General features: G+C 47.8%; 1 protein-coding gene across 4 annotated transcripts in view; it reads right to left on the reverse strand.

Annotated features, from left to right (window-relative positions):
* Nucleotides 1-24930, reverse strand: part of SH3GLB1 (SH3 domain containing GRB2 like, endophilin B1) — a 91965-nt gene extending 67035 nt beyond the window's left edge. For all 4 annotated transcript variants that reach the window (XM_077452970.1, XM_077452969.1, XM_077452967.1 and 1 more), the window contains exon 1: nucleotides 24778-24930. In XM_077452970.1, coding sequence (XP_077309096.1) covers nucleotides 24778-24840 — 63 coding nt within the window. In that variant the 5' untranslated portion in view covers nucleotides 24841-24930. The remainder of the gene's footprint in view (nucleotides 1-24777) is intronic.
* Between the last annotated feature and the right edge of the window lie 575 nt (nucleotides 24931-25505).

Genomic DNA, 25505 nt, shown 5'->3' on the forward strand with positions numbered 1-25505 from the left:
CATTTGTGACTGTAATAACTGTTAGGGCAGTTAGGGTTAGCCCCCTTTAGCTCTAGGGTACCCCCCTAACCCCCCCAATAAAGGTTTAACCCCGTGATCACCCCCCATCGCCAGTGTCACTAATAAGCGATAGTTTTCCTGATCGCTGTATTAGTGTCACAGGTGACGCTAGTTAGGCAGGTAAGTATTTAGGTTCGCCGCAGCTTTTTATAGCGTCAGGGACCCCCATATACTACCGCATAAAGCCCCCTGATTGGCCCCTAGTTAACCCTTTCACCAGTGATCACCATATAACTGTTACAGGTGACGCTGGTTGGTTAGTTTTTTTTTTTTTTTTGGTTTCAGGGCACCCGCCATTTATTACCTAATAAAGGTTTAACCCCCTGATCACCCGGCGGGCGATATAAGTTTGAGGGTCAGATAAGGTCTGCGTCGCCCCAGGCAGCGTCAGGTTAGTGCCAGTACCGCTAACACCCACGCGCAAAGCATACACCTCCCTTAGTAATATAGTATCTGATCAGATCTATATTAGCGTTGCCAGCATTTTAGGTTTCCCAAAACGCATTGTTAGCGGGATCAGCCCAGATACCTGCTAGCACCTGCGTTTAGCCCCTCGGCCAAGCCCAGCCCAGCCCACCCAAGTGCAGTATCGATCGATCACTGTCACTTACAAAACACAACACACATAACTGCAGCGTTCGCAGAGTCAGGCTTGATCCCTGCGATCGCTAACAGTTTTTTTTGTAGCGTTTTGAAACAGTCGCTGACAGGCTAGGTGCTTTTTTACCTGTGAGTCTCACTAGTGTACCCCTAAATTTAGAGCCCAAAATGGCAAAGCGAAGGTACACTAGTGAAGAGGCCTACACGTTTCTGAGCATGACAGATAGTGAAGAGGACGTCACTCATCTGTCAGATTCAGGCTCAGAATACGATCCTGTAGAGGACAGCGGCTCCATGACAGATAGCTCTGGCGACGGAGATGAGGTCCCTGTTAAAGCGGTAGTAAACCCGCACATTTTTTTTTATTTATTTTTTTTTTAAAAACCTGCAAAGCAAAAGGCATAATGAGCTAGTATGCACCGCATACTAGCTCATTATGAAATACTTACCTTAGAACGAGGCCGCGACATCTGGCCAGATCCACGCCGAGGGAGCTGACATGCTCCCTCAGCGTTTCTTCCGGGTATCGCGGCTCCGGCGCTGTGAGTGGCCGGAGTCGCGATATCGTCACTCCGCGCGGGAGATTTCAGTCCGGCCGCTCGGCTGCTGCCGGATTTTGACGGCGAGAAACCCCTTGTGCGCATGCGCCGCTGCAGTCAGCGGCGCATACGGAGGGGAATATCTCCTAAACCAAACAGGTTTAGGAGATATTTTTTTTTACCTACAGGTAAGCCTTATTATAGGCTTTACTGTAGGTAAAAGTTAAAAATGTGGGTATACAACCACTTTAAGGACAGGTGTACCCGATCCCGAATGTATTCTGTTGTTCGGGTGGAGGAACCGCAGGTCACTCGTATGGAACAGAGACGTACTAGAGCTGCTCATCCTTCTGGTGAACTGGCAAGCACCAGCGGCCTAGTACACCCTGGACGTACATCCAGCACTGTAGTAACACGTGGTGACGTGGCGAGTCCCATAAGTGCAGTTCAAGCTGGCGAGGCGGCAAGCACAAGTAGTGTCCCGCTGCCACCAAGACAAAGACAGGCCCGTCGTACCCATAGTGCCCTTCCTGCAGAATTCGCCAATCCTAATTGGGTGCCCACCACTTCTGCAGAACCCGTACTTCCCCCATTCACTGGCCAACCTGGCATTAACGTGGAAACAGTTGATTTTACGACACTTGACTTTTACTCACTGTTTTTCACCAAAGATCTCTATAGATCTATTGTGGACCAAACCAATTTGTACGCTGGTCAACACATCGCCACTATTCCCCAGTCCGCCCTTGCCAGACAATGGAAACCAGTTACGGTTTCCGAATTTAAAATCTTTCTGGGCCTCTCCCTCAACATGGGCATAACCAAAAAGAGTGAGTTGCGGTCATATTGGTCCACTGACCCAATTCACCATATGCGCGTGTTCTCTGCTTCCATGTCCAGGGCACGATACAAGCAGATTTTGCGGTTCATGCATTTCAGCGACAATGAACTCTGTCGTCCTCGTGGAGACCCTGAATACGATCGGCTCTACAAAATTCAGCCCCTCATAAACCACTTCAACCAACGTTTTGCAGACTTGTTTACTCCCCATCAAGTTGTCTGCGTTGATGAGTCCCCGATTAAGTTTTCTGGTCGCTTGTCATTCAAACAATACGTCCCCAACAAGCGTTCCAGATACGGGGTCAAGATGTATAAGCTCTGTGACAGGGCCACAGGCTATACACGTAGTTTTATGGTTTATGAGGGTAAAGATAGTCACGTAGAGCCGGAGAACTGCCCTGACTACATAGGAAGCGCTGGCAAGATAGTGTGGGACATGGTGTCACCCTTATTCGGAAAGGGGTACCACTTGTACGTGGACAATTATTACACAAGCGTGCCACTGTTTAGTCACTTGTTTGATCAGCAGATTGTAGCGGCTTGTAGAGTCCCGTCTTAGGCTGGGGGAGAGAGCCTGCTTGCGCAGTAATAATTTGCTCGCTATGAAGTGGAGGGATAATAAGAATGTTTTCGTTCTTACCTCCCTTCATGCAGACACGACGGTCCAAATTCCTACGGCGACTGGTATTGTGGAGAAACCCCTCTGTGTCCACAAATATAACCAAAATATGGGAGGGGTGGACCTCAATGACCAGTTGTTGGCGCCGTATCTAGTTGCCCGTAAGGCCAGACGCTGGTACAAAAAAAGTGTCTATTTATTCCAATTGGCTATGCTGAATGCTTATGTGCTACACAAAGCTTCAGGACGGACTGGATCCTTCCTTAAATTCCAGGAGGATATCGTCAGAGCCCTTCTGTATCCAGGCGGTGCTCCACCTCACGTTCCCCAACCAGATGCAGTAAGCCGGCTGCATGAGAGGCATTATTCTTATGTCATCCCGAGTACCCCTACCCAACGAGCCCCCCAAAGAAAATGTTGTGTCTGCAGAAAGCGCGGATATAGGCGTGACACCCGTCATTATTGTCCCCGCTGTCCTGACAATCCTGGTCTTTGCATTGGTGAATGTTTTGAACGCTACCATGAACTAGTTGAGTTTTAGAGTAGGGTACAGCATTGCACAAGCTAGGCACACGTTCACAGGGTTTCCCAAGATGCCATCGCATTTTGAGAGACCCAAACCACTGGAAACGTTACAAAAGTTACATAAAAAAGTGTTTAAAAAAAAAAAAAAAAAAAAAAAAAAAAAAAAAAATAGTTGTCGTTTTATTGTTCTCTCTCTCCTCTCTCTATTGTTCTGCTCCTTTGTACTGTATTCTATTCTGCAATGTTTTATTGTTAACCATTTTTTGTTTTCAGGTACGCCATTCAGCTGTAGCGTGGATTTATTTATCTTGACAGCAACAGCGTTTGCTCCCACGATACGTAAAGCCGCGACTCCAGCACTGTCGGAGGTGATTTCACCACCACAGTTAAAAAAGAGCATATATGCCGAAGCATGGGGGCATGGGAGCGATCTGCTCCTACCTTTTGCGTGAGGATGCCCCCATGCTTCAGCATATATATATTTTAGGCACAGATTGTGTTAAATGTGTTCTTTTTTGCTATTTTTTTTTGTATTTGCTTTGCAGGTATGGCAAGTCCTACTGTTATACTGTAATGTTACTTTGTTTTATTGTTAACCATCATTTGCTTAGCAGGTACGCCATGTCCCAACAGGGAACCTGAGAATGCAGCCGGTGGTTCCGCCAGCAGACCATAGAGCTGATCAGAGACCAGAATGGCTCCAATCATCTCTATGGCCTAAGACACCGGAAGCTACGAGCATTTCACGACTTAGATTTTGCGGGATGTAAACAGCGCCATTGGGAAAGCATTTTATCACACCGATCTTGGTGTGGTCAGATGCTTTGAGGACAGAGGAGAGATCTAGGGTCTGATAGACCCTAATTTTTTCAAAAAAAAAAAAAAAGGAGTACCTGTCACTACCTATTGCAATCATAGGGGATATTTACATTCCCTGAGATAACAATAAAAATCATAAAAAAAATATATAAATGAAAGAAACAGTTTAAAAATAAAATAAAAAAGCAAAAACAAAACAAAAAAAAAAACAAAAAACACCCCTGTCCCCTCCTGCTAAGGCGCAACGTCGAACGCAAGCGTTGGTCTGGTGTCATATGTAAACAGCAATTGCACCATGCATGTGAGGTATCACCACGAAGGTCCTAATTTTAGCAGTAGACCTCCTCCGTAAATCTAAAGTGGTCACCTGTAAAGGCATTTAAAGGCTTTTAAAAATGTACGTAGTTTGTCGCCGCTGCACGTTTCTGCGCAATTTTAAAGCATGTCGTGTTTGGTATCCATGTACTCGGCCTAAGATCATATTTTTTATTTCATCAAACATTTGGGCAATATAGTGATTTTTAGTGCATTAAAATAAAAAAAAGTGTGTTTTTCCCCAAAAAATGCGTTTGAAAAATCGCTGCGCAAATACCGTGTGAAAAAAAAAAAATGAAACACCCACCATTTTAATCGTTAGGGCTTTTGCTTTAAAAAAAACACTTCATGTTTGGGGGTTCAAAGTAATTTTCTTGCAAAAAAATTTTTTTTCATGTAAACAAAAAGTGTCAGAAAGGGCTTTTTCTTCAAGTGGTTAGAAGAGTGGGTGATGTGTGACATAAGCTTCTAAATGTTGTGCATAAAATGCCAGGACAGTTCAAAACCCCCCCAAATGACCCCATTTTAGAAAGTAGACACCCCAAGCTATTTGCTGAGAGGCATGTCGAGTCCATGGAATATTTTATATTTTGACAAAAGTTGTGGAAAAAAGACATTATTATTATTTATTTATTTTTGCACAAAGTTGTCATTAAATGATATATTGCTCAAACATGCCATGGTTATATGTAAAATTACACCCCAAAATACATTCTGTTGCTTCTCCTGAGTACGGGGATACCACAAGTGTGAGACCTTTTGGGAGCCTAACCGCGTACGGTACCCCAAAATCCAAGCACCACCTTCAGGCTTTCTAAGGGTGTAAATTTTTGATTTCATTCCTCACTGCCTATCACAGTTTCGGAGGCCATGGAATGCCCAGATAGCACAAAATCCCCCCAAGTGACCCCATTTTGGAAAGGAGACACCCCAAGCTATTTGCCGAGAGGTATGGTGAGTATTTTGCAGACCTTCATTTTTGTCACAAAGTTTTGAAAATTGAAAAAAAAGAAAAAAAAAAAAATATACATTTTTTTTTTCTTCATTTTCAAAAACAAATGAGAGCTGCAAAATACTCACCATGCCTCTCTGCAAATAGCTTGGGGTGTCTACTTTCCAAAATGGGGTCATTTGGGGGGGGGTTTGTACTGCCCTGCCATTTTAGCACCTCAAGAAATGAGATAGGCAGTCAAACTAAAAGCTGTGTAAATTCCAGAAAATGTACCTTAGTTTGTAGATGTGACAACTTTTGCGCAAACCAATAAATATACAGTTATTGACTTTTTTTTTACCAAAGACATGTGGCTGAATACATTTTGGCCTAAATGTATGACTAAAATTGAGTTTATTGGATTTTTCTAATAACAAAAAGTAGAAAATATCATTTTTTTTCAAAATTTGCGGTCTTTTTACGTTTATATCGCAAAAAATAATAATCGCAGAGTCAGTCAAATACCTTTAAAAGAAAGCTCTATTTGTGGGAAAAAAAGAACGCAAATTTTGTTTGGGTACAACATTGCATGACTGCGCAAATACCAGTTAAAGCAGCGCAGTGCCAAATTGTAAAAAGACCTCTGGTCATTGACCAGCAAAATGGTCCGGTCTGAAAGTGGTTAATCTAGGCTTACCTGTAGGTCAAAGTGGTTTGTAAGGGTTTACAACCACTTTAAGTGTATAATAATTGGTTTGTGTGATCACGGACATATGTACACAAATGATCATGTACAGATGATCATGGACATGTGTGTGCAGATAATCATTGGGACATGTGATTTTAGTGGGACATATGTGGGGGACATGTGTTTTTATTATTTGGGGACATTGTGTTTACACTGTGTGGTGACGTGTGTTTACACTAGGTTGGTGATCAGTGAGTAAAAAGCTGTAAAAAACAGCACATATTCACTGATCACCAGCCGACTGCAGCGATCTGTTCTCTTCTCCTTACCGACAACTTCCGTGTGAGGAGAGGAGAGCCGATTGCCTAGTAACCGGCTCAGTGTTTACATCACATGACGGCTGTGATTGGACAAGGCAGTCATGTGATCAGGAGGGCCAATCACAGAGCCCTCCTGGCGATCGGAGATGCGCCGTGTCTGGGTGAAACAAATGCATTAGGATCGCGCCGCTGTGCGGGCATGCGCGCAATCCCCCTCTTTCTGGACCTTCCTGAACGTCCACTCAGGAGAGAGCGCTCACCCAGCCGTATATGTACATTGGCTGGGTGGGAAGTGGTTAAAGGGTTTGTAAACCCTCATGGTTTTTCACCTTAATGCACTCTATACATTCCATATGAACCTATGGATCACAGGAGTGCAATTTGTTTTGCACTCCTGTGACCCTTTTTTACCAGAGCAGGCTGAAGTCCGCTCTTTGCTTATGTCATGGATATCAGTCCAAGCACCATGTCATCGCTACAAAGTCTGGATCCATCAGGTGCCTGGGCTGACACCCGTCTCAGCGAACCGCTGAGAGGCTGAGACGCCCCGCTCCACAGCTCAGCACTCCAGTGAGCATGGAGGGTGAAGAGCATAGAGTTGTGACTGATAGTCTGCAGCTCTCTGCTCAGCGAGCTCTTAAAACCAGAGGGATCGGCAGTATTCGACCGCTCGGTTATCAGTGTAGAGGCACCGGGGGTCAGATGCAGCATCAGACCAATGCTGCATCCACCTAGGTAAACAAACACACACATTATACACACACCCACCCCATACTTCTCTTTTAAAAAGGCATGGATATAAATAATGGTAATCTTGTTTTGCAGTCATGAGATGCAGATGGGGGGGAAAGAAAAAAAAAAAAAAAAAAAAAGGATCAACCTTAACCACTTTCAGACCGGACCATTTTGCTGGTAAATGACCAGAGGTCTTTTTACACTTTGGCACTGTGCTGCTTTAACTGGTAATTGCGCGGTCATGCAATGTTGTACCCAAACAAAATTTGCGTCCTTTTCTTCCCACAAATAGAGCTTTCTTTTGATGGTATTTGATTGCCTCTGCGATTTTTATTTTTTGCGATATAAACGTAAAAAGACCGCAAATTTTGAAAAAAATGATATTTTCTACTTTTTGTTATTAGAAAAATCCAATAAACTCAATTTTAGTCATACATTTAGGCCAAAATGTATTCAGCCACATGTCTTTGGTAAAAAAAAAAGTCAATAATTGTATATTTATTGGTTTGCGCAAAAGTTGTCACATCTACAAACTAAGGTACGTTTTCTGGAATTTACGCAGCTTTTAGTTTACGACTGCCTATCTCATTTCTTGAGGTGCTAAAATGGAAGGGCAGTACAAAACCCCCCCAAATGACCCCATTTTGGAAAGTAGACCCCCTAAGGAAATTGATAAGAGGCATGTTGAGCCCATTGAATATTTTATTTTTTTGCCTCAAGCGATTGAATAATGACAAAAAAAAAATATTTTTTACACAAAGTTGTCACTAAATGATATATTGCTCACACATGCTATGGGCGTATGTGAAATGACACCCCAAAATAAATTCTGCTGCTTCTCCTGAGTACGGGGATACCACATATGTGGGACTTTTTGGGAGCCTAGCCGCGTACGGGGCCCCGAAAACCAAGCACCGCCTTCAGGCTTTCTAAGGGCGTAAATTTTTGAGTTCACTTCTCACTACCTATTACAGTTTTGAAGGCCATAAAATGCCAAGATGGCACAAAACCCCCACAAATTACCCCATTTTAGAAAGTAGACACCCCAAGCTATTTGCTGAGAGGCATGTTGAGTCCATGGAATATTTTATATTTTGCCACAAGTTGCGGGAAAATTACAAACTTTTTTTTTTTTTTTTTCACAAAGTTGTCACTAAATGATATATTGCTCACGCATGCCATGGGCATATGTGAAATGACACCCCAAAATAAATTCTGCTGCTTCTCCTGAGTACGGGGATACCACATATGTGGGACTTTTTGGGAGCCTAGCCGCGTACGGGGCCCCGAAAACCAAGCACCGCCTTCAGGCTTTCTAAGGGCGTTACAGTTTTGAAGGCCATAAAATGCCAAGATGGCACAAACCCCCCCCAAATGACCCCATTTTGGAAAGTAGACACCCCTAAATTTAGGGGTACACTAGTGAGACTAGGTAATAAATGGCGGGTGCCCTGAAACTATAAAAAAATAACTAACCAACCAGCGTCACCTGTAACAGTTATATGGTGATCACTGGTGAAAGGGTTAACTAGGGGGCAATCAGGGGGCTTTATGCGGTAGTATATGGGGGTCCCTGGCGCTATAAAAAGCTGCGGCGAACCTAAATACCTACCTGCCTAACTAGCGTCACCTGTGACACTAATACAGCGATCAGAAAAACGATCGCTTATTAGGCTGGGTTCACACTGGAGCGATGCGGGAACGCCACGAATGCGCGGCAGGTTCCCGCATCGCATGCCTCCCGGCGGCAGTTCACACTGCCCTATGCGAACTGCTGGGAGTGTCAGTGAAATGTTACTGACACCCCCAGATCAGTTCGCATATCGCAGTGCGATCTGCAAACTCGGATCGCATGGTGTGAACACCCATGCGATCCGATTCTGCTGCGGGCCAAAAAAAGGGTCCCGTGCGAATTTGCGGCGGGTGTGGCGGGTGCGGCGAATGGCTGAACTCGAATCGCACAGAGATCGGATGCGATTTGCACTGCAGTGCGGTGCGAATCACATTCGTTCTCATAAACCGCTGCAATGTGAACCCAGCCTTAGTGACACTGGCGACGGGGGGTGATCACGGGGTTAAACCTTTATTGGGGGGGTTAGGGGGGTACATTAGAACTAAAGGGGGCTAACCCTAACTGCCCTAACAGTTATTACAGTCACAAATGACACCAATGCAAAAAAAAAAAAAATGACATTGGTGTCACTGTGACTGGGGGGCAGGGGTAATTGGGGGGGTGATCGGGGGGTAAAGGGGGGGTGTGAGTGTGCCTGGCATGTTCTACTGTGTGTGTAGAGTGTTGGTGCAACTCACCGATCCGCTCTCCTCCGTGTCGGAACGAAAAATACCGACACGGAGGAGAGAATACATCACTTCCTCTCCTGTGTTTACATTACAGGAGAGGAAGTGATGTCACGGGGGATTCCTATTCGTCGGGAGCGATCGCGAGGGGGTGGCCATGAATGAATGGCCGTCCCCTCGTCCCGGATCGCTCTCGAAGGAATGCCGACCGCCGCAGGCACCGGGGGGGGCCCGATCGGGCCCCCCACCCGCGGGCAGGCAGGGACTTATATATACGCCCATATGCCTGCCCGTGCCATTCTGCCGACGTATATCGTCGTGCGGCGGTCGGCAAGTGGTTAAAGTAGAACTATGGTCAAAATGAAAATCAATATGTGATGTAACTATACAGTCTGTTAACCACTTAAGGACCAGGCCTCTTTTTCAGATTTGGCGTTTACATGTTTAAAACTTTTTTTTTTTGCTAGAAAATTACTTGGAACCCCCAAACATTATATACATTTTTTGTTCTAACACCCTAGAGAATAAAATGGCGGTCATTGCAATATTTTTTTCCACATCGTATTTGCGCAGCGATCTTACAAGCGCTCTTTTTTTTGGAAAAAATTCACTTTTTTGAATAAAAAAAAATAAGACAAACAGTAAAATTAGCCCAACTTTTTTTTAAATTGTGAAAGATAATGTTACGCCGAGTAAATTGATACCCAACATGTCACGCTTCAAAATTGCACCCGTTCGTGGAATGGCGTCAAACCTTTACCCTCAAAAATCTCCATAAGCGACATTTAAAAAATTCAGAGGAGGTCTAGGGCTAGAATTATTGCTCTCGCTCTACCGATCGCGGCGATACCTCACATGTGTGGTTTGCCCGCCATTTTCATACGCGGGCGCTACTCACGTATGCGTTCGCTTCTGTGCGCAAGCTCGTCGGGACAGGGGGTGTTACATTTTTTTTTTTCTTATTTATTTTACTTGATTTATTTTTACATTTTAAAATAAAAATAAAAAAAATGAATGGATCACTTTTATTCCTATTACAAGGAATGTAAACATCCCTTGTAATAGAAAAAAAGCATGACAGGTCCTCTTAAATATGAGATCTGGGGTCAAAAAGTCCTCAGATCTCATATTTGGACTTAAATCCCAAAAAAAAGTAATTTTAAAAAATGACATTGAAAAAAAAAATATACCTTTAAGAGGTATGGGCGGAAGTGACGTTTTGACGTCGCTTCCGCCCTCCTATGGTTTAGAGACGAGTGGGGGCCATCTTAGCCTCACTCGTCTCCATACCCGGCCATCGACAGGACCCGATCGCCTCCACCGCTACCGACGCTTCCGGTAAGCGGTGGAAGGGGGGGGGTGGCACCTCTCCCACCGCCGATAACTGTGATCTCTCGGCGAACCAGCCGTGGAGATCACAGTTATCATACACAGGACCGCCTCCTGTAAAGAGGGATACCTCAGTTGTGGCAGCAGCTGCTGCCGTTACCGAGATATCCCTCTTCAAAAAAACGTATATTTACATGAGGCGGTCCTTAAGTGGTTAAACTGAAAGCTCTCATGTTCAGTTCCTCTGATGAGGAGACAACGGTGCTTCCTCTGTTTGTAAATGCCTCCATTGTCCCTGTTTGCGTGGTGCTGCTCTTCAGAGACTGCAGTGTGCCGTCATCGCATCACTGTGGGAGGTGCTCCTCCAGTCTATGAAAACTTCTGGCAAACGAGGCTCCACCCACTCCCCCTCACGATCTGCCCATGAAGCACCGCCCACTCCTGCCTATGTCCCACCTATGCAGGCTTGTCTTTTCTTCTGACAGTTTGAGCTTATTAGAGGAGAACAGGCAGCAGGAAGCACAGATTAACCACATGGCAACCGGCACTGTACCATCGTGTGCGCGCCGTTTGGAACCTCCATGAGTCCGATCGCGGGTCCTGTGGACTTGATCGTCATGGGGAAACCCGCGATCGCCTCACGGGGAGGAAGAAGGGGGGTGTTAAAGTAAACAAGCATCTCCCTGTTCTGCCTAGTGACAGTGTCACTGATCTCAGCTCTGTGTGATCGGAGCAGAGATCAGTCACGTGTCAGACAGCCATACCCCCGCCCCCCCCCCCTCCACAGTTAGAAACACACCCATAAGTCACACTTAACTCCTACACTGACACAGTGGTTAACCCCTTCACTGCCAGTGTCATTTATAGAGGTCGACCGATATATCGGCCGATATTTGCAGTTTTTTAATTAATCGGCATCGGCCGATTGAGCTGATAAAAAGGCCGATTTAGAACAGCGGGGCTTGGAAATGACTTCTGTAATAGAAGTCAGTGTAAGTTGCCTGAGTCTTTATAGAAACTTCTTTCCTCCTCTCTGGGCAGTCTGCCAAGAAAAGAACAGAAAGATACGTTTACACTTGAATGAATGAAATCATCTCAGTGTGTAGAGTTCTCAGTTTAACCATTTAAAGTGGTTGTAAACCCTTACAAACCACTTTGACCTACAGGTAAGCCTAGATTAAGGCTTACCTGTAGGTCCAAGCAATATCTCCTAAACCTATATGGTTTAGGAGATATTTGCCCAAAAACGGGCACCGCTGTCTACAGCGCATGCGCCGTAGACAGCGGCGCACTGAGCGCGGCAGTTCCAAGAATGGAGCTGCCGCATTTGTCGACTCCCGTGCACATGCGCGGGAGTGACGTCATCGCAGCTTCGCCGAATGACAGCGGCGGAGCTGCGAGATGCCACCAGCAAGATGGATGCGGCGGACTACAGGGGACAGCGGCGACTTCGCTGGCTCCTGTGTCAGGTAAGTGACACATAATGGGCTACTATGCAATGCATAGTAGTCCATTATGCTTTACCTTTGCAGGGAAAAAAAGAGGAAGTAAACTCATCAGGGTTTACTTCCTCTTTAAAGACTAAATCTTTTCTGACACTTGTTGCTTACAAGTAAAAGTCCTGTATTTTCTGCCAGAAAATCACTTAGACCGGCCAAAAAGTATATATTTTTTTTAGCACAGATCCTAGGGAATAAAATAGCGGTTGTTGCAACATTTTATGTCACACGCCATTTGCGCAGAGGTCTTTCAAATGCATTTTTTTGGGGGGGGGGGGGAAACCGTAAAGTTAGTCCATTTATTTATTTTTTCGTCCAAAAGTTTTGAGTACTTGTTTTTATTTTATAGGCTGCTTGATGGTAAAATGTTGCTAGTTTTAGCAGTGCTTTACCATCATTTTAGCGGTGCTATTCAGCTGCTAGTGGGGCGCATATAATCCTAGCTAGCGGCCGAAGAAGAGGTTAAATGCGCCCGTGAAGCACCGCTGCCAAATCGCATTGCATGCGCTTGGGCAGTGGTGCCCATTAATATCAATAGGCAGGAGTGGTGGAGAAGCGGTATACACCACTCCAAACGTGCTGCTTGCATCGCCTCAGTGTGAAAGCACTCTGTCTTTCACACAGACTGCAGGGGAGCCGTTTTGCAGGCACTTTACAGGCGCTATTTTTTGCCCAAAAGCACCTAAAAAACGCCCCAGTGGGAAAGGTGTCTGTTAGGTTTTATGAGATGAAGGGGGATAAAAAATAAAAATAAAATCGGCCTAACATATCGGCCCAAAAAAAAAAATAAATAAAAAAAAAATAAAAATAAAAATCGGCATCATATATCGGCCATCGGCCGCCATGATTTCTAAATATCAGCATCGGCCAGAGAAAATCCCATATCGGTCAACCTCTAGTCATTTACACAGGAATCAGTGCATTTGTATAGCATCGATTGCTGTATAAATGACAATGGTCCCAAAAATGTATCAAAAACGGCCAATCTGTCCGTCAAAATGTCGCAGTCACAATAAAAATAAATCAAATTGATGATCGCCGCCATTACTAGTAAAAAAAAAAATCTAAAAAATTAAATTTATAAAAATGCCATAAAACTATCCCCTATTTTGTAAACGCTATAATTTTTGTGCAAACCAATCAATTGCTTATTGCGATTTTTTTACCAAAAATATGTAGAATACATATCGGCCTAAACTGAGGAAAGAAATTTTTTTTTTTACATATATTTTTGGGGGATATTTATTATAGCAAAATATAAAAAAAAATAATGCTGTTTTCAAAATTGTTGCTTTTTTTGTTTATAGCGCAAAAAAAAAAAAAAAAAAAAAAAAAAAAAAAAAAAAAAAAAACGCAGGGGTAATCAAATACCACCAAAAGAAAGCGCTATTTGTGGGGAAAAAAAAAAAAAACACATCAATTTTGTTTGGGAGACACGTCGCGCAACCGTGCAATTGTCAGTTAAAGTGAAGCAGTGTCGAATCGCAAAAAGTGGTCTGGTTTTTGGACTGCACAATGGTCCGGGGCTTAAGTGGTTAATAGAAAAATCTGTGTGCAAACTTAAATGCGGGCAAAAAAAAAAAACTGATAACATATTACAAAATATATATTTTTTTTTTTAATGTAAAAACAGATATACACAGTTAAAAAACCCAAATACACAACCCAAATGTGTGTCCTCTCAGGGTGCCTACTCCCGAATGTAGTGTCACTTTCCTTGCACCCATTAGCAGCCTGAACCTGGCTGCGTCCTCCCCTCCACCTGGCTCTCTGTTTAAAAAATACATAAAACATATTTAAACCTTTAAAAAAAAAAAAAAATAGGTCAAATACCAATAAAAATTGACATTAAAAAAACATAAGTACCAGTGACAACTATTCCATCTTTCTCTGAGAGCATTGCTGCAGCAGCACTAGCAAAGTCACATACCTTGTACTGACTTGCACTGTTTTACATAGCACACACCAAGCTATTGATTGGCAGATGGGTGGGCGTACACAGTGCACGATAGAGGCACAAGGAGTCATGGGAACTGTAGTTCCCTTTGGGAGATGCAGCTACTAGCACAGCGGAAGGAAATGACATACCGACTCTGCAAAACTCCTTCCACCATCAGTAGCATTATCCAGGAGGAGGACTGGTGGAGGGGATTAGAGACCTCAATTGCAACTATATGGTTAAAAAAATAAATAAAATTGGGTTATTACCATGTGTAACTTTCAGGTATTTAAAAGGGGTTGTAAAGGTAAATGTTTTTTTCACCTTAATGCATTCTATGTCTTACTTTCTAGTCTTACTTCCAGGTTTGAGTGCTCTGTCTGTGTGCATGCGCAGGGGAGTCACAGCTGTGGCAATGGAGCTCTGAAAGGACAGTATGGGTATGCTGTCCCTTCAGAGCGCATAGCTGGTGACGTCACTGGCCGCATGCAGTGTGAATATCTTCTAAACATTGCAAGTTTAGGAAATATTCACTTTACCTATATGCAAGCCGTATTATAGGCTTGCCTGTAGGTACAAGTAAAAAAAAAAAAAAAAAAAACTGGAGTTAGTACTTACCGGTAACTCCTTTTCCGGTGGTCTTCCAGGACAGCCCTTGAGAGATGGAGCTCCTCCCATCGACACAGGAAACACATTGCCACAGTTCAAAAGGCGGTCCCTCAGGTCCCTGGTCAGTCATTCACCAAGAACCGAAGGATGGAACTGAAAAACATATAAACCATAACAGGTAATAACATTAGTACATCACTACAATCAAATAAAGGGTGGGATCGTGCTGTCCTGGAAGACCACCGGAAAAGGAGTTACCGGTAAGTACTAACTCCAGTTTTCCCAAGTGTTCTTCCAGGACAGCCCTTGAGAGGATCCCCAAGTACTTACCAGATTAGGGGGGGACCACGGCCTGGAGTACTTTCCTCCCAAAGGCCTGATCCTGACTAGACATTAAGTCCAGTCGGTAATGCCTTGTAAAGGTGGAAAAGCTTGACCATGTGGCTGCTTTACATACCTGCTCCGGGGTGGCACCAGCTCTTTCTGCCCAGGATGCAGACAACGCTCTTGTTGAGTGAGCTTTAACACCCTCAGGAGGATCTCTATTCAAGGCCTTATACCCCTCTGCTATAGCTAGCCTAATCCATCTAGCTATGGTTACTTTTGAAGCTTTCTGTCCCCTACGCTGTCCGGAAAAAAGGACAAAAAGGGAGTCTGAGATTCTGAATGGATTTGTTATTTTAAGATATTCTAGAATACACCTCCTCACATCCAATAAATGAAAACGTTCCTCTTTCTCATTTGCTGCATTTTGACAAAATGAAGGGAGGACAATATCTTGGGACCTATGGAAGCTAGATGCTACCTTTGGTAAGAACCCAGGGTCTGTCTTTAGAATGACTCTGTCTTCTAGGATCTGTAGGAATGGTTCCCTGATGGAAAGTGCTTGGATTTCACTGACCCTACGGGCTGAAGTGATTGCCACCAGGAGAACTGTCTTAAAGGTAATAAGCCTTAGGGAGGCCTCTGAGATAGGCTCAAAGGGTGACCCCAAGAAAGCTTTTAGCACAACTGCTAAATCCCAGGATGGGACTTTTGTGATTCTGACTGGCTTGCGTCTAGCGACTGCCTTACAGAATCTAGCGACAAAAGGATTTTCCTGTAAGCGTTCATCTAGGTATACACTTAAGGCAGCTATCTGTACTTTAATAGTACTTAGGGTTAAACCCTTGTTTACACCTTCCTGTAAAAACTGTAGAATATTAGCCGTATTTATGTCCCGGCCATTCAGCCAGCTATTGAATTTTTTCCAGACTTTTTTGTAAATAGCTCTCGTGACTGGTTTGCGACTCTGTAGTAAGGTCGCAATTACCTCGTCTGACAGGCCCTTACTCCTTAAGATTCCCTCCTCAGTAACCACGCTGACAGCTTCAGTGTGGCGACCTGCGGATGGTAAAGAGGTCCCTGCGACAGGAGGTCCTGTCTGTAGGGAAGTCTTAGAGGCGGACAGTCTGTCAATTGCAGCAACGTTGTGAACCACGGTCTCCTGGGCCAAAAAGGTGCTACTAGAATCAAACAGGTTTTTTCCTTGAGGAATCTTGCTAGGACCCTCGGAATGAGATGAAGAGGGGGAAATGCATACGCCAGACTGAAAGTCCATGGAGTTTGCAAGGCATCTACCGCCAGGGGTTGATCTCCTGGGTTTAGCGAGAAAAAATTGGGAACCTTTGCATTTTTCTTGCTCGCAAAAAGGTCTACCTCTGGTTCTCCCCAGTGAGCTGTTATGAGATTGAATGCCTCTGGGTGTAAGGACCATTCTTGGTTCGAAATCCTCTGTCGACTCAAGAAGTCCGCCTTGTTGTTCAGCTCCCCTTTCAGGTGAACTGCAGAAATGGATTCCAGATTGGCTTCTGCCCACTGGAGAATGCGTCTGGCTACCAACATCAAACGAGGACTTCTGGTTCCTCCTTGTTTGTTTATGTATGCTACAGCCGTCGTATTGTCTGAACGGACCTGTAGATGGTGACCCTGTATTGCGGGGTGGAAAGCTAGAACAGCTCTCAGGATTGCTGTTAGTTCTTTCCAATTGGAAGAGAAACATTTCTCCTCCGGGGTCCACTTGTCCTGGACCCAGCTTGAGCCTAGGTGGGCTCCCCAGCCCCAACTGCTCGCATCCGTTGTTAGTGTTGAAGTGATAGGAAGGACCCAATGAACCCCTTTGTTTAGGTTCTCCCTGTCCTTCCACCACCAGAGGGAGCGTTTTACCCTTGAGGGGATCGATACCTCCTCCTCCAGATCTCTGCCTTTTAATTGTTCTAACAGAAAACCCTGAAGTTCTCTTTGATGGAACCTGGCCCATTGTACGGCTGGAATGGCTGCCGTCATAAGACCTAAGACCGACATTACTTCCCTCACCGTACACTTGGGGCTGCATTGAAGAAAAGATATTCTCTGCCACAGATTCAAAATCTTTTCTTCCGGCAGTATAATTTTCTGATCTACAGACTTGATCCAGTACCCCAGATACAGGATCTCCTGTGTTGGGGTTGTCTTGGATTTCTCCTGACTGACAATCCACCCTAATCGACTCAGACTGAGTTGAGTCAATTCTAGGTCCTGAGAAAGACGACTCTCTGAGTGGGCTGTTAGGAGCAGATCGTCTAGGTAGGGGATAATTGAGACTGATTGAAGCCTCAGAGGAACTAAAGCCTCTCCGAGAACCTTGGTAAAGATTCTCGGAGAGGATGATAGACCGAAGGGAAGTGCTCTGCACTGAAAGTGGTAAACCTTTGTGTCTATCTGCACTGCCATCCGAAGGAATTTCTGGCATTCCTCCCTTATTGGAATGTGCAGATAAGCATCCCTTAGGTCCAGGGTTGCCATAAATGTCTCTTTCTGCAGGAGATTCTTTATGGAATAAATGGACTCCATCCGAAATCTCTTGTAACGGATGGAGCGATTCAGTGGACGGAGGTTCATAATTAGTCTGAATCTCCCTGACGGTTTTCTTACCACAAAGATGTGCGAGTAAAAACCGTCCCCTTGTTCCTGAATAGGGACTGGTGTCAATACTTCTTGATCTACCATTTCCCCTATTAGTAAAGGTAAGGCCCTGGCCTTTTCTGAGTGACTTGGAAGCTTTGTCACCAGAAACTTGGAAGGAGGGTTGCTGTGAAATTCCAGCGCATGACCCCTTTTTATTATGTTTAAGACAAACTCGTTCGAGGTTGTCTCTTCCCATTGAGGAAGAAATTTGCTTAATCTTCCTCCCACAGGAACCCTGACGTCACTGGGGTTTGGGATCCTGATTGGGGCGGCTAAACAGTATGCCCCCTTTTCCTTTCCCTTTATGTCCCGACCAATGTTTTTTGGGGGTTGAACTCTTCTCTGATTTAGAGGGTTCCTTAAAGGGACGAAAAATTTTTCTTTGAAAATTTTTCTTTTTTGCAGGAAAGGTTTTCTTTTTGTCCGCCGTCCTTTCTAAGGCGGAGTCTAATTCAGGCCCGAAGACTAAGTCTCCTGTAAAAGGGACGCTGCACAGGCGGGTTTTAGACGCCGTGTCTCCCCCCCAGGTTTTCATCCATACTGACCTCCTTGCTGCCACTGAAAGTGCTGCAGATTTAGCCGTAAATTTAACGGAGTCCGTGGAGGCGTCAGAGATGAAACTGGTGGCCTTAAAAAGCATAGGGAAAGATTTCAAAAGCTCCCCCCTAGGAGTGCCTGCCTTTAAGTGTTCTTGTAGTTGCGATAACCAGAACTCCAGGTTTCTAGCTACACAGGAAGTGGCTAGAGCTGGTTTTAAGCCTGCCATAGAGGCATCCCAGGCCCTCTTTAAGACAATGTCTGTTCTCCTGTCCATGGGATCTTTCAGGTGGCCCATATCCTCAAAGGCCAGATCAGCCTGCTTTGAGATTTTGGACAGAGGGGCGTCTAGTTTTGGATTTTTATTCCAGACCGCCTCTGGGCTCTCATCAAAAGGGAACCTTCTCTTAAGGGATTTAGGAAAGAAAACCTTCTTGTCTGGTTCAGACCACTCCTTAAGGACAAGGTCAGAAAGCACCTTATGTATAGGAAAAACCCTTGCTTTCTTTTTCCCCAGAGCCTCATACATTTGATCATGTCTGGATAACTGAGTTTCTTCCTCCTCAATTTCCAGCGTATCATAGATAGCCCCCATTAGCTCATCTACTTCCTCGAGAGATAATCTATATTTTGAGGCTTTAGATGCTGCTTGATCCTCTTCCTGACCCGAGTCAGTGTCAGAGGATTCGGGGCTAATCAACGTGGGGCTAGGCTCCCTGACCATACGGGGCTCCCCTGAGCTGGGTGTTGTAAGGCATGGTGAGGATGAGATTATAGTTGTTTTACTCGTGGAGGCAGCTGCAGCTGATCCCACGTCAGTGATCAACTCCCGGAGGGACTTAAAGGTCGACGCCATTTCCTCTTTAAAGGAGCCCAAAAACTTTGCTAAAGGGGAATCTGCCTCAGATTTAAGCAAGCTTGCAATGCATTGCTTGCATAGGGCTTTGTTAGAGCCAGAGGACAACCTATTCCCACAATTAGGACACTTTTTGCGGCCTGTCTTGTCTTCCCTTGGCATCTCTTTAGCCTGAAAATAAGAAGACAAAGGATTTCTTAGCGTCAGAACCATGTCCCTCTTAGAATCACCACTAACAAACAACCTCACTGTGAGTAAACCGCCACCGTGGGGTACTACAGGGCCCAGCCTACAAACACCACCACTCCACCAGAGTAATAGCATGCCCAGCAGCCTACCTGGGTTTGGCTGGTGCCTGTCTCCGCCGGAGTATCCTGGGGAATAGCCTCCATGGTCCCCCTCTGACGCTCCGAATCCCGCCGCTAATCCGGTATAGCTGGACGCTGGTCGGGCTTTACAGGCACAGCGCTGGCTCTCCCTCTCCTCCTTGTACCCTTAGAGACCCGGAACCGGAAGTCTCGGCACGCAGTGATGACGCGGTTCCGCCGGAAGTGAACGCTCGGCGTCTCCGACCCCCTGCAACGAGGAGGGAAGATGGAAGGTTCCACTCACCACTCCTGGGGGAAACCGGCGTCATTCTGCCCCTGGCCACCTCGGCACTGGAAGGAGGAGGGTAACGGGTCTGCTCCGGTTCAGCTGGACGGTACCCGAGCCAAAGAAAAAAAGGTATGGACCCAAACTGCAGCCATAAACCAGGACCCGGTCCCTTAGGCTTGCAGGTTCTCAGGCAGCCCCTGAGAGGGGCCTCCAGGTTCCTGGCAACATGTTCCTCCGACGGAGGAAACACAAATGACTGACCAGGGACCTGAGGGACCGCCTTTTGAACTGTGGCAATGTGTTTCCTGTGTCGATGGGAGGAGCTCCATCTCTCAAGGGCTGTCCTGGAAGAACACTTGGGAAAAAGACTTTACTACCACTTTTTTTTTTTTTAAAGTAATCAGTTACACTAGAAGTGCAACTAACGAATAATTTGTCTGTCGACTAATCTATCGATTATTTTTTCGATTAGTCAACGACTATTCGATTTTTTTTTTTTAATTAATCTAGTGTTTTTTTTTTTTGATTAGCTAATTATTGGAGGGTGTGTGGGGACAGTGTCAGTGTGTTTTTTTTTTATTATTATTATTATTATTAAAAAAAAAAAAAAAATCTATTTATTGCATTTTTTTTTTTATCAGCCCTGTTGGGGTGGGGGGGCCTATGGTGAGATATCAGGGGTCTTAACAGACCTCTGACATCTCCCATTTGAGACAGGGAAAGGGACTGGAGACAGATTTGGCTGGGTATGGCGGAGTATGGGCAGGCAGGGTATTGCTGGGTACTTCAGGGTATGAAGGGATGGCTGATTCCATCCAATCTCTCCCCTCCACTGTACAGATTAGTACAGAGAGGGGAGAGAGGAACCGGCATCATGACATGACGCCGGTTTGTTTACAAGTGATCGCTCCGTCGGAGCGATCACAGTGTAAACAGCCTGGGTGCAGAAAGATGGCGGCCGCTTCGGAGCTAGGCCGAAGCCGCAGCCTTTCCTAAGGCCGAGAACGCGGGTCGCGGCATGTGCCGATCCGAGCGGGGTGACCCGAACGGATCGCCGATCGGTAACGATCTGTTGCACCCCTAGGGACAGCGGCACGGAGGGGGAGAGGAGAGGGGGACGGCGGCACGGAGGGGGGAGAGGAGAGGGGGACGGCGGCACGGAGGGGGGAGAGGAGAGGGGGACGGCGGCACGGAGGGGGGAGAGGAGAGGGGGAGATAATGAGAGATACTGATGCATCGACGCCCTGCACGCACGTCAACGTATTTTTGTAGTCGACGTAATCAATTACGTCGACTCGCCGTGGCAGCTCTAACTTGCACCAACTATTTTTGGAGAATATACCTTCAATCTCTTTGCTGTCACTTGTATGTTGCTAGCTCCAACTTGCGGTCAGGAAGGGTGAGGCACAAGAACTGTTGAGGTCACATGGCCAATCTTCCTCAGTTCCTGGTCTCTCAGCACACCTATAGCACAGCACATACGCACCCCGTCCCAGGCCAGCGCACATCAACTTTACATACAGTCTCCCTTATGCTTTGATAAAGCAACACATGCGCACCCTGTCCCAGGTTAGAACACGTACACAGTGGTGTAAAGTCACATATTCATTTCCACATTGCTTTTTAATTGTTTTCAACCTACTCCTAGTAATCGGAATAATTTTGAAGTTTGTACACTTACTTTGTGAAGATCCCCACACATTTACTTCCAGAAATTCTGTGACAAACGTATTCACTATGCCCTGTGAGTAGGCTCTACTGTGTCACAGAATTGAGTCTTCCTTTTGAACTACAGAGGAGGAGTTTAAAGAGGCGGGGTCAGAATAGGAATCACTGCTTGCAGGCAGCAAGGTATCATGGGATATGTAGTCTTTGGAAACTGAAAGAAAAAACAGCAGAGAAGAAGCCGCAAAGCACGCAGGGAATCCAGGAAGTCGTGGAAAGAAATGGCCAGCAGACAGGCAGAACTCACAACGTGAAAGATTTGTCAAGTAATCTTACATTGGAATGTCAAAAAATAAAACTATTGTTTGTATTATTATAATGCTGATGTTATAAAATGAAAGTCTATGCTGTGACCATATAATTCCATTCACACAGCCATGAAAAAACATAATATAATATAATATAAATCAGGGATGCACCGAAATTTCGTCCGCCGAAACATTTAGGCCGAAAATGCCCTTTTCGGCAATTTGGCGAAAGGAAAAAACGGCCGATAATTGAGCCGAAAATGGGGCGGGGCCTGGGTGGGGGCGGAGCACCGCCCCCGCCCCTGGTGCCACCCATCATGGGAGATCTATAATGCAGGAGAGCCGCCTCCGCCGTCTGGTCAATAGAGTGCCGGGAACATCACAGCTTTAATTTCAATAGCTGTGTGTTCCCCCGTCGCGCACCATCTCATACAGCCCCTCCCCCTTGTCCAGGGAACTGTGATAGACAGATTACCCATCCAATCTGGACGAGTAATCTGTCTATAACAGTTCCCCGGACAAGGGGGAGGGGCTGTATGCGACGGGGGAACACACAGCTATTGATATTAAAGCTGTGATGTTCCCGGCGCTCTATTGAACCAGACGGCGGAGGCGGCTCTCCTCTCTCTTCGTGGCATCACTGGCTGCACTGGGGACAGCACACTTATCTCTTATCATGCCGCCAGTCTCTGACCACCTCCTGTATAAAAATTTTTAAAAACAGTCATTTTCGGTATCGGTGTGGTTTCGGCCTAGTGTATTTTTCATTTTCGGTATCGGTTTCGGCACCCAAAAACCCATTCAGTGCATCCCTAATATAAATATATTTTTTTGGTGCTTGGGAATACTAGCACCCCATCAGCGCTGTCAACGGGAGGACTAGCTCCCCAGCCCCACATTTGGTTTCAGTGGGAGGAATAGTCCCTCATTGCTTGTGTCCAGTGGGGGGGGGGGGGGGGGGGAATCAGCGCCCAAAGGGCCAGATAAATGCAAGCCAAACGCTGCAGTTTGAAGACCACTGGTGCAAAAATACATGTGTAGTGCACAGTCTTTTTGCCTTTAGCAAATCAACCCCATTGGATACTGACATGTTGGACAGCAGCAGCAGATAAAGATCAGCACAAACATTACATCTATACAGCAAAAAATACATCCAAAGTTAGGGCCCTGGACACAGCCACATTCTGATTTTAATACAAATCTGTGCGAACGGGGGGCCCTGGGCGGTACATCTGTGCGGACGGGGGGCCCTGGGCGGTACATCTGTGCGGACGGGGGGGGGGCCCTGGGCGGTACATCTGTGGGGACGGGGGGCCCTGGGCGGTACATCTGTGCGGACGGGGGGGGGGCCCTGGGCGGTACATCTGTGCGGACGGGGGGGGGGGGGGCCCTGGGCGGTACATCTGTGCGCCCGGGTGGGGAGAGGCTTGGCCCTGGGCGGTACATCTGTGCGGACGGGGGGGGGGGGGGCCCTGGGCGGTACATCTGTGCGGACGGGGGGGGGGGGCCCTGGGCGGTACATCTGTGCGGACGGGGGGGGGGGGGGGCCCTGGGCAGTACATCTGTGCGGACGGGGGGGGGCCCTGGGCGGTACATCTGTGCGGACGGGGGGGGGGGGGGCCCTGGGCGGTACATCTGTGCGGACGGGGGGGGGGGGCCCTGGGCGGTACATCTGTGCGGACGGGGGGGGGGGGGGGGGCCCTGGGCGGTACATCTGTGCGGACGGGGGGGGGGGGGCCCTGGGCGGTACATCTGTGCGGACGGGGGGGGGGGGCCCTGGGCGGTACATCTGTGCGGACGGGGGGGGGGCCCTTGGCGGTACATCTGTGCGGACGGGGGGGGGCCCTGGGCGGTACATCTGTGCGGACGGGGGGGGGCCCTGGGCGGTACATCTGTGCGGACGGGGGGGGGGCCCTGGGCTGTACATCTGTGCGGACGGGGGGGGGGCCTGGGCGGTACATCTGTGCGGACGGGGGGGGGGGGGGGGGCCCTGGGCGGTACATCTGTGCGGACGGGGGGGGGGGGGCCCTGGGCGGTACATCTGTGCGGACGGGGGGGGGGGGCCCTGGGCGATACATCTGTGCGGACGGGGGGGGGGGCCCTGGGCGATACATCTGTGCGGACGGGGGGGGGGGCCCTGGGCGATACATCTGTGCGGACGGGGGGGGGGGGGCCCTGGGCGATACATCTGTGCGGACGGGGGGGGGGGGGGCCCTGGGCGGTACATCTGTGCGGACGGGGGGGGCCCTGGGCGGTACATCTGTGCGGACGGGGGGGGGGGCCCTGGGCGGTACATCTGTGCGGACGGGGGGGGGGGCCCTGGGCGGTACATCTGTGCGGATGGGGGGGGGGACCCTGGGCGGTACATCTGTGCGGACGGGGGGGACCCTGGGCGGTACATCTGTGCGGGGGGGGGGGGACCCTGGGCGGTACATCTGTGCGGACGGGGGGGGGGCCCTGGGCGGTACATCTGTGCGGATGGGGGGGGGGGGGCCCTGGGCGGTACATCTGTGCGGACGGGGGGGGGGCCCTGGGCGGTACATCTGTGCGGACGGGGGGGGGCCCTGGGCGGTACATCTGTGCGGACGGGGGGGGCCCTGGGCGGTACATCTGTGCGGACGGGGGGGGCCCTGGGCGGTACATCTGTGCGGACGGGGGGGGCCCTGGGCGGTACATCTGTGCGGACGGGGGGGGCCCTGGGCGGTACATCTGTGCGGATGGGGGGGGGGGCCCTGGGCGGTACATCTGTGCGAACGGGGGGGGGGGCCCTGGGCGGTACATCTGTGCGAACAGGGGGGGGGGCCCTGGGCGGTACATCTGTGCGAACGGGGGGCCCTGGAAGGTAAACATAGACAGTGACGTCCTGTATTATAGTGCTATAGACACCCAGTGTTCAGACACATGACAGTTACAGGAAGCAGAGGAGGCTCTGTCACCATAGAGCACACATGATGTCACACAGAGAGGACAACGCACTACAATCACCAGAGTCCCGGGAACGTCTCCTGGTGAACGGTCTCCTTTAATGTAGTCGGGCTCTGAAGGTAAACAGGAAAACGACTAGCAGACAGACATGACGCCTGAGGCCACCACACTCGTGCAGGCTCACTAGGCCGTACATAGAGCCCAGCGGCCGGCCTCCGGTGTTCCAGTCGCCCTCGTACCTGCACTGCCCGGCTCAGGAAGGTGCCGGCATCGGCCGCCAGTTTCTTCACGTTGAAGTCCATGGTCGTGTTGGAAGCGGGAGGAAAAGTGGCAGCTGAGTCCAGGGAGGGACAAGCTCCGCCCACAGCTCGCGCCTGTCACACACTGGGCGGCTCTTTGGGCCGGAAATTCGAGATTCACTAGAGAGAGGAGACCGGAAATAGAAAGAGTGTCCGCAGAGTGTGTGCGCCGCCGCCATTTTTATGGAGACTATTTTATCCATTCCAATAAATGAGCTTTTGGAAAAGACACATGGCTACTACTTTTTAAAGAGGAAGTAAACCCTGAAGAGTTTACTTCCTCTTTCATTCCCTGCAAAGATAAAGCATAATGGACTACTATGCATTGCATAGTAGTCCATTATGTGTCACCTACCTGACACAGGAGCCAGCGAAGTCACCGCTGTCCCCTGTAGTCCAGCGCATCCATCTTCTCGGTGGGGTCTCACAGCTCCGCCGCTGTCATTCGGCGAAGCTGCGATGACGTCACTCCCGCGCATGCGCACGGGAGCTGACACACGCGGCAGCTCCGTTGTTGGAAATGCCGCGCTCAGTGCGCCTGCGCGCCGCTGTCTACGGCGCATGCGCCGTAGACAGCGGTGCCTGTCTTCGGGCAAATATCTCCTAAACCGTATAGGTTTAGGAGATATTTCTTGGACCTACAGGTAAGCCTTAATCTAGGCTTACCT

This window comes from Lithobates pipiens, unplaced genomic scaffold, assembly GCF_037356315.1.
Source record: "Lithobates pipiens isolate NorthernLeopardFrog02 unplaced genomic scaffold, aLitPip1_a1.2 Scaffold_23, whole genome shotgun sequence".
Taxonomy (NCBI): Eukaryota; Metazoa; Chordata; class Amphibia; order Anura; family Ranidae; genus Lithobates; species Lithobates pipiens.